The 9,697-nt window shown below is 42.9% G+C and overlaps 1 protein-coding gene across 2 annotated transcripts in view; it reads left to right on the forward strand.

The window, feature by feature from the left end:
• Positions 1-5,574, forward strand: part of cacna2d2a (calcium channel, voltage-dependent, alpha 2/delta subunit 2a) — a 236,826-nt gene extending 231,252 nt beyond the window's left edge. Inside the window, exon 38 of one of the 2 annotated variants that reach the window (XM_077197787.1) lies at positions 4,776-5,574. In XM_077197787.1, coding sequence (XP_077053902.1) covers positions 4,776-4,883 — 108 coding nt within the window. In that variant the 3' untranslated portion in view covers positions 4,884-5,574. The remainder of the gene's footprint in view (positions 1-4,775) is intronic. The other variant, XM_077197786.1, reaches the window with a different exon arrangement.
• The last annotated feature ends 4,123 nt before the right edge of the window (positions 5,575-9,697 follow it).

Here is a 9,697-nt window from a genome sequence, read left to right on the forward strand (position 1 = left end):
GGGACGAGAGGGAATGGGAAGGGGCTGGAGCTGGAGCAGACCAACGGGTGGGAGGTTAGAGGTCTTGTTCTGGGCACAAGTGGAGCAAGCCAACACAAACTGCCTGACGTCCAGACCCATGGAGGGCCACCAAAATCGCTGGCGGATGGCAGCCAATGATCTCCTAATTCCTGGGTGACAGGTTAGTCTGGATGAGTGGCCCCACTGCAGGACTTCTGGACGCAGTACTGCTGGCACATAAAGACGACCGCCAGGACACTCCCTTGGCACTTCACACTGACGGCCTGCCATCTCTACTCGCCGCTCGATGCCCCAGGACACGGACCCCACTACCACTCCACGAGGGAGGATAGTCTCTGTAGGTGTCTCACCCCCCGGGGCCCCGAACAGCCGAGAGAGAGCATCAGGTTTGATATTTTTAGATCCTGGCCGGTACGAAAGTGTGAAGCTAAACCGGCCAAAAAAGAGTGCCCAGTGGGCCTGGCGAGAATTTAACCTCTTATTAGAGCGAACATATTCAAGGTTTTTATGGTCCGTCCATACCAAAAAGGGTTGGGCCGACCCGTCCAACCAGTGGCGCCACTTCTCCAAAGCCAACCTGACTGCCAACAGCTCCCTGTTACCTATGTGATAGTTACGCTCTGCTGGGCTCAGTCGATGGGAGAAGTAGGCACAAGGATGTACCTTCCCATCTTTAGGGGACCGCTGAGACAAGACCGCGCCTACCCCGACATCAGAAGCATCCACCTTAACAATAAATTGTCGTTCAGGATCTGGAATGGAGAGAACAGGGGCAGAGATGAAACAGGACTTCAAATCATCAAAGGACCCCTGATCCAGACGATTCCAACTGAACGGTACCTTAGTGGAGTTGAGAGATGTTAAAGGTGCAGCAATCTGGCTAAAGTTCCTGATGAAACGCCTATAGAAGTTGGCGAACCCCAGGAACCGTTGCAAAGCCTTACGGGTGTCGGGGACTGGCCACTCGGCTACGGCCCTTACCTTAGCGGGATCAGCCTCCACCCCATCGGCTGAGATGACATACCCCAGGAACGTGACTGACTTCGAGTGGAACTCGCACTTCTCCGCCTTAAAAAAAAGAGCTGATTCTCCAGCAGCCGTTGTAGGATCTGGCGAACATGTTGAGTGTGTGCCTGCAAAGATGAAGAGAAAATAAGTATGTCATCCAGGTGCACAAAGAAAAATCTATTAATCATGTCTCTCAACACATCGTTGACCAGAGCCTGGAAGACAGCAGGTGCATTGGTCAGACCGAAGGGTAGGACCAAGTACTCGTAGTGTCCCGTAGGTGTATTAAACGCTGTCTTCCACTCATCTCCCTCACGAATACGTACCAAGTGATACGCATTGCGGAGGTCTAGCTTAGTGAAGACCTTGGCTCCCTGCAGCAACTCAAAGGCAGACGACTTAAGAGGTAGGGGATACCTGTTCTGTATTGTGATGTCGTTGAGACCTCTATAATCTATGCAGGGTCGCAGGGAGCCATCCTTCTTCTTAATAAAGAAGAAACCCACACCAGCAGGTGATGAGGAGGGACGGATGAGGCCGGCGTTGAGAGAATCGTGAATGTACTTGTCCATAGCCTCTCTTTCTGGACCAGACAGGGAAAAAAGACGACCCTTGGGCGGAGAAGTGCCTGGGAGATGGTCAATGGCACAGTCATACGGCCGGTGAGGAGGCAGAGACGTGGCTCGGGACTTGCTGAACACCTGGCGAAGATCGTAGTACCCTGGTCAAATCCGCTGCCGCAGAACCCATGCAAGACGCTAGACACGACTGACTCCAGGCCAACACAGAATTTCCAGACCAATCCACATGAGGGCCATGTTGCACCAGCCACGGATGCCCCAAGACTATCGGGGCACCCGGCGAATTAAAAAGGTAAAGCCTGGTCCCCTCATGGTGATTGCCTGAGACTACAAGACTTACACAAGGGGTGGAGTGGGTAATGGAGGTTATAAGCTGGCCATCAAGGGACCAGACGGATATATGGGCAGGTAAGGGAACAGCCGGAATTCCCCACTAAGCCGCTGTGGAGGTGTCCAGGAAATTGCCCTCGGCCCCGGAATCCACCAGGGCTGAGCAGGAATTAGAAGAGCCCTCAAATTGAATAGTGACCGATAACGAGAGAAGGGGAAATTACACAGGGAGAGGCGCCCACCAGGATCCCCTGGCCTACTGATGGGCTTTGGCTTTTAAAGGACGCTTAATGGCAAAGTGTCCTGGCTTCCCACAGTATAAACACAGGCCTCGGGTAAGGCGTTGTTGTCTCTCCTGGGGTGTGAGGTGAAGGCGCCCTAACTGCATGGGCTCAGGGTCAGACAGAGAAGACGGAGATGAGGGTAAGGTGGTCTGATGGGATAAACTCTCCTCCAACCTCCAGGAGGGACGGGCGGCTCGACGTTGGCGTCGACGAACGATCCGATCCTCGACACGAAGGGCCAAGTCCATCAAGGCATCTAGATCACGTGGCAGTTCGTGAGCAGCGATCTCATCCTGGATCTCATCATCCAACCCCTCCAAAAACCTTGAGCGAAGGCCCCATCATTCCAGTCACAGGTAGCCGCCAGGGTCTGGAATTGAATGGAGAAGTCGGTAACAGAGCGGCCGCCCTGTGTGAGTCGCCCCAACCGGGAAGCTGCCTCATCTCCCTGGGCAGACCGGTCAAACAGTCTTATGATTTCAAGACGAAAATCCTGGAAATATGAACAGAAAGGGGCTTGGGACTCCCATACAGCAGTTCCCCATTCACGGGCCCTTCCAGAAAGCAACGTTAAAACATATGCAACCTTGGCTCTCTCGGTTGAGTAGCGACGAGGCTGGAGAGCAAACACCAAGGAGCATTGAGCAAGAAAAGCTTGACAAGAATTAGGGTCACCATTGTAAAGTGGAGGGTTGTTGGCGTGAGGTTCAGACTCATTGTGAGGTGGAGCAGAAAATGTATCGGGCCTGGCTGATGAGGCGTTCCGCAGCTCTTCAACGCGGAGGCTTAGATCGGTCATCTGAGAGGTCAAAAAATCTAGGTCCCTGGAGGTAGTGGTAAGTCAGGTGGCATGTTGGCCCAAGAGAGCCCCCTGCTGGACAAGCGCTGTTCTTACTTGGTCTGTGCCTGCTGAATCCATTGTGGCCAGATCGTTCTATCAGGAGTCAAGACAAGATTCAGTTGCAGGCTCAAACAAAAGTTTATTGGCTGAAGAAACAGTCCAAAAATAGTAACAGAAAATTCAAAACAAAACAAAAACAGTCGAGAAATCCAGCAGTAGGCCGAAGGCAAAACTGAAACTTGAGAACGCTGGAAGTCCGACTCCTTATATGGCAAACAGAGCGCAAAGCTCACGCAGTGGAGAAGCAGCGGGCACCAGGCAGAGGAGAGGAGCCAGCAAAGGAGTCGCACGCTGAGGAGGGCAAATGGGCTGGAGCGGGGAGACGGGATCAGGAAGCAGAAACCCAGCCGACGGTGGAGATTGACAGATGGACTAAAGGGAAAACAAACAGGGAAAATAAACAGCACTGGAGCCTCAAACAGGACAAAACAAGACACGATGGACAGCTATCAATAATAGGATGCTCGAAGCGTAGCGTGAAGCGAACACAACGATCTGGCACAAGACAGACAACACAGGGAGAATAAATACAGAGAAGGACAAAGATAATCAATAGCAGGTGCGGGACTGATCAGTGAGAATGAGAGGGTAGTGATTAATAACAGGTGCGGAACAGAGTAGTGACGACGAGAGGGTGGGGAAAAAATTCAAACACAATAACAGCGGAACACGGCGAGCTGTCAAAACAAGGCCATGTGCTCCGAGACAACCACGCAGACAACACAAGAAAACAGGCGAATCAGACCGGAGACATGACAGAAACTGGGCTGGGATTTCTATTTCCCAGCATGCTTTGCCATGGCACTAGAAAGAGAGAGTAAACGCTAAAATTAAGGGTTATATCATGTTTTTTTGTGCAAGATTAATGTTAAGTGGTTGATTTAGTAGTGTTTAATGTTTTCTATGCTAATTTAGAAGAGTTTCTGTTATGTGGGGGGGGGTACCATCATGGTGACGAGTGGAGCATGAGCTTGATTTGAGAACAGATTAATGTTAAAAGTTCTATATTGCAGTACTCATTCAGCAATTGCTATGTTATGCTAAATATGTCAAAGCATTGTGTTACCGATTAGCAAGTTAGCACTACAGATTTAGCTTTTTAAAGCTAGCCAAGTTTCCATTACTAAAAATATTTAAGTTGAGACAACATCTTAATTTTTAAGTTAAATGTATGCTTACTTTGACATTTTAATTGTTCTTACCTTAAAATATTTGAGTACAAATTAAAAATCTGCCAGTTCTGCTTATCTATAATTTGAATTTCATAACTTAAAAATGTTGATTTATTATAGTCAACTTATTCAGGTTTACAGAACACTTGTAAGTGCATTAATAAGAGACTAAGCAACTTCTCCGTTCCTTTTTACAAACTGAGGGAAATTATCGTCCGTAATGTCGACAGCAGACACAGATGCCAGACATAGACATTAAAGTCAACATGAAATCAAAATTCACCCTATTTACTTCCGCAAAAAAAATTGTGAACGTTTCATCAGTAAACGTTATTCTGAAGGAAATAAAGAAATATCCAATGTAATGCGGTTTGCGAATCTCATTTCATGTTGACAGTTGTAGATAAACCCAATCTAGTATTTTGGCATAAAACGGAGTATTAACCAAAGCACATGTTTCTCTCTGTCTCTCTTGCAGGAGAACACATCAGACTGTGGGCGGGGTCACTCGTTCCGCCCCTCCCTCCTCACTTTACTCCTCCTCCAGCTCCTCCTCCTGTCTGTTCTGGCCCACCCCTATGTTTAACTCCATCCTCCTGTCCTTCTTTCCCTCCTTCTCGTCTCCTTAATTCCGCATTTCTCCTTTATCTCCCCTTTGCTCTAGTCATAGGTAATATAAAGGGACTTCCTTCTGCCCTTATATGGAAGCCCAGTCGTACTGCTTCATCCACTTAGCTTCACAGGTTGTTGCTTAGTGAGCGTTGCAGAACTTTATCCTCTCCTGCCAATCAAGAGCATTTGTTGGAGGAGCTAAAAGTGTCTTCATGTAAACAGGAAGCTAGCGATGAGAAACCGACAGCCATCTTGGAAACGAAGACGTGGTGGAAAATGACACGGACTGTTCCCTCCTGCCTTTGCGGCTGTAACGGGGTTGAGTTTCGTTTGAGTCCACCTCTAAAGGGGAAAGGTCATCCTTATCTTCATCCTGTAACCCGTGTCATGAGGCTACAGGACATTGCTTCCGGTAATAAGAAAATAACCGAATATGCGCAGAATTTTAAGTGATTCTCAAAAAAATCAATAACAACATGTGAGTATTAAAAACATACCTCCATATAGTAGGGTATTTAATGAAAACTGGAAGACGATAGATGTTATTTATTCAATTATCATTTATTTATTTATGCACTATATCTACTTCTTGCCAAAATGAGACTTGTAAAGTGGTCTAATTTTTCTAGCCAAATTAGGAGGTAGGAAAACCACAGAAAAAGAAAGTGAAAGTTAAATAAAAGCAGTATCACACCATTCCTTCATCCGTCACAAAGGGCTTCATATATTTATTATTTCTATGTATATCACTACCCTAACCCGATTAGGTTAGGCTTTTATTTGTGGAAACTTTAAAACTATATAAATGCCTCAGTTATATAATATTTGCAGCTAATATGTTATAGCATGTGTTCATTTTTAAAAGACTAGTTCACAAAAAAATGACACTTCTGTTTGATTTATTCACCCTCATGTCATTCCAAACTTGTATGCTGTTATTTTTTCTGTGGAACACCGAATGAGAAATATAAGAATCAAGAATGATAGTGACCATGTCTTTCCTGCTCCAAAAAGACAAATAAAGTACAATAAAAGTCCCATGAAAGCATTCATGATCAGCTATCATATGAACACAAATCAAATGGACTACTTTTATTGATTTATTTTTTGGACCATGACAGACACGGTCACTGTGAACGGTCATTGAATGGAAAACATGTAGGTGAAGATGAGATGTGCTAATGGATGGATTGAAATGCAGTATTTTAGCGATGATGTCAGTTTGGAGTCTCTACAATTCTGTTCTGTACAGTTTTTCACAATCTCAGAATGTCGACCAAACATTGCATTTGATTACAACACATGCTGTTTGTTTGCACCATCTTTTGCACTGATGGATTTTAGTCGTTACCATGATCTTTGTCAATGTGATCATGTGATATATATATATATATATATATATATACATGTAAGGCCCAAAACAGCATTTTGAATCTGCTCTTGCGTATTTGCATAGAGTTTTGTTTCTGGCTTCGACTGGTTTTTAGTATCTGTCATGATATTACCTCTTATGTTGAAATGTTAGTAATGCGATGAAGCTTAAGCAAAAACCCTTGTTTTGGGCCCTCTATCAACCCTCTTTTAGCTGTGCCTTGATGCACTTTTATAGTGGACAGCAGTGATCATGGTGGAGATCGAGCTTCTCCCTCAGTCAGTTCAGTGCGAGGAAGTCTTTCATGGGCCTTAAAACTTTAGTCAAACAGGTTGTGTTCGAAATAGAATACTAGTGTACTGCATACTCTTAATAATACTCACTAATGTTTACTGATGAACATTTTTATGCTATGTTCTGGTCACATGACCTCAATATTGCGCATGTTTAGCCATGAAAAATGGTTATTTTGCGTTTTTAATCAAAGTTTGTGTTCAAATGATGACCTGATCAAATAAGTCAAGTTGTGAAATAGTTGAGATAATCAAAGTTGATATTGTTTGCAGTCATTCATCACACTGGAAATGGCAGGTCAAGCTGAGTGCATTGCATTGTGGGACACAGTATTCCGCATTCCTTTTATTATAATACACGATTATTATAATACACATTTTGACAAAGCATACTATACACTCTGCATACTGTGCAATGTAAATACAGCATAATAGTATGCTATTCCGAACACAGCCAGTGCCTCCAAACACATAACCTGACTGACATAAGGGAATGCGATTTATCTTTTTAATTTTGAGTATTAATGAGCCGCAGTGTTTGCCATACCCTTCAGCTCCATGCCTACATGTACTAAAATTTGACAAGCACTTTATGCATTTAACTTGTCAGTAAACGGGATTAAATCTGAACCTCGCTTACTGGTTCTTAGTTGCACATTTGGCATTTCAGTGGCCACCACCTACAGAGTAAAGCTCCATGGCAAGACAACCCCTTGGTTTTTTAGGATTGTCTTTGAAAGAGCTTTTCACTTGCTGATAGTTGTGGCCAAAGTTCGATCATTATGCTGAGTTGCTACTGAGTTTTGGCAAAGTAGGTTTTGGAGTTGAAACCGACTGCTCTACATAACCTCAATCCATCATAACAGAGGCAGTATACACACATACTTCCCTGCTGTAGTTTATTTGTCCAGTGTGTATGAGGGGAGTGAGTGTTTATGTGTGTCCGAAGGTTTGCTGATGGTTGAGGAAAATAATCAATGTTTGCTGTTACGTGAAATAACTGAAAAAGTTACAATTTTATGAGAAGTATTTTGAGAGTATTGTCATTGTTGGTGTTGAAGGAATGATCCGTGTCAAACGAATGTTTCAAATCTGTCTGTCTTGAGGCAAAATCTGTTAAAGCCTGTTTTATTTGCCTGTGCAATTTAAAAAGACAGCACCTAACATGTTAAAAATTCCCTCTACCTGTGTCTGTTTAAACAGAATAGCCCGAAATTTTAAATTCTGTCATCATTTATTCACCTTCTTGTCGCTCTAAACCTGTATGACATTCATTCTTCTGTAGGAAACAAATGTATGGAAAGGACATTATCCATTTGTGTTTTACAAATGAAAGAAACTCGTACATGACATGAGGGTGAGTAAATGAGAATTTTTTTTGGGTGAACTATTATTTATTTTCTCGTTTTCTCATGAAAAGCTGTCAGGATGCCATGTATTTTGTACACACCTTTTTTTGAGGGGTGAACGATGCATGTCTGATGCTCGCGGACACGATTCTTACATCACTAGGCTTGTTTTTCTTTCACCTTCAGAACTAATTGGTGAGGTAAATATGCTAAATGTTGTGCTAAGAGTTAAACATATCACTAATATCTGAATGTGAATGCAATCCTGATCCTGACACTATCACATATGACTGTTTATAACCCACATCCGGATGGATTTATGAGTCCATCTACAGTATGAATATATATATTAGACCCCATTGAGACCTATAAATGGAAAAACACAAATTATGAAAAGGTCATATGTGGTAATGTAAGAATAAAAATAAAAAAAGTTTTTAAAAAAACTGTTTAAGCCTTTGCCCCCATACCTTAATGGCAAAAACTGAGGTGTCGGTATGATAATGTGAAATTAAAGGTATAGTTCACCCAAAAATTCAAACATTTACTCACCCTCAAGTTTTTCCATTCACATTTATAGGTATCCAAGTACCATTCAAAAGTATAGTTAAATATAAATGGTAGCAAAATATAGCAACATGGGGTTTTAAGCTCCTAAAAGGACAGAAATGCACAATAAAAATATCATAAAAGTTGTCCTCATGTCTTGTGTAATATATTTCAAATCACAGAGAAAAAATTAAGTTGTTATTCATTGAAAAATGACTCCTTAGCTCTCAAATCAAGTTCTCCTGGATGGCGTGATGGTGAGTAAAATGATGACATAATGTTCATTTCTGGGCGAAATATTCCTGTAACCAACTACTTTAATGTTGAAACCTGTTAACCGGCTAATGTGTACGTCCTTCTTTGCCTGATTATGGAAACAGTCTACGATTTTATTTCATATCAGGGCAGAGCCCTTTGAAAGTTGGGAAAAATGCCTTGTTCTTTATTCTGGGGAGTTGGTTTAAAACTTCGCAACAATTTTTTATTTTTTATTACTGTATTTTATTTTTAGGAGGGAAAGTGTGTAATTGTTTTAAAACTGGAACACTGTCGATGTACAGGGGCACTGAACTGCCTGAATTAGTGAAACACATTTTGCTAAGACACTGCGATTAAATGATCATGAGTGTGTCGGTCTTGTGTCACAATTCCAAGTACACTGTGGAACAAAAGTCCTTGTTTTTAAGTGGTCTGAAAGATTTGCTTTTGCCAAAAAAGAGAAAAAAAAGTATTCAAAAAGAAAAGCTAAAAAGAGGAAGCAGCTTGCGCAAGGGGGGGGGCCTGATGTATAACCCACCCGATGGGAGGAGTCATTAGCTCAGACCCTCCTCTAGCCCCTCCCCCTTCAAAGCAACATCATCGTAGGCGCGTTTCCATCAGCGAGACGTGTGTATGTGATTACGTAGTCTTTAGTCTGGTGTTCCGTGACAAATGTGTACAAAAAAATATATTAAAAAAACGTACAAAGGAGAAACTGAATTTAACATGAGTGAGGTTTTAAAATGTATTAACGATTAAAAAAATAGAAACACAATACTGCTGATAATACTCATGAGTTGAGGTCTGAAATCATGGTGAGCGTTTTTTTCTTTGGTTCGTTTATTGGATTGTGTGTTGGGGGCTCAGTGCCTCGTCTCTGGGTCCATGTTGCTCCATTTTTTTTGTACAGACAACAAAAAAATATGAGAAAATTTGTAAAATATTGTGTCTGTGACTCCTTGTAAAA

Source organism: Siphateles boraxobius, unplaced genomic scaffold, assembly GCF_051911475.1.
Source record: "Siphateles boraxobius isolate OS27281-9 unplaced genomic scaffold, OSU_SipBor_1 41, whole genome shotgun sequence".
Taxonomy (NCBI): domain Eukaryota; kingdom Metazoa; phylum Chordata; class Actinopteri; order Cypriniformes; family Leuciscidae; genus Siphateles; species Siphateles boraxobius.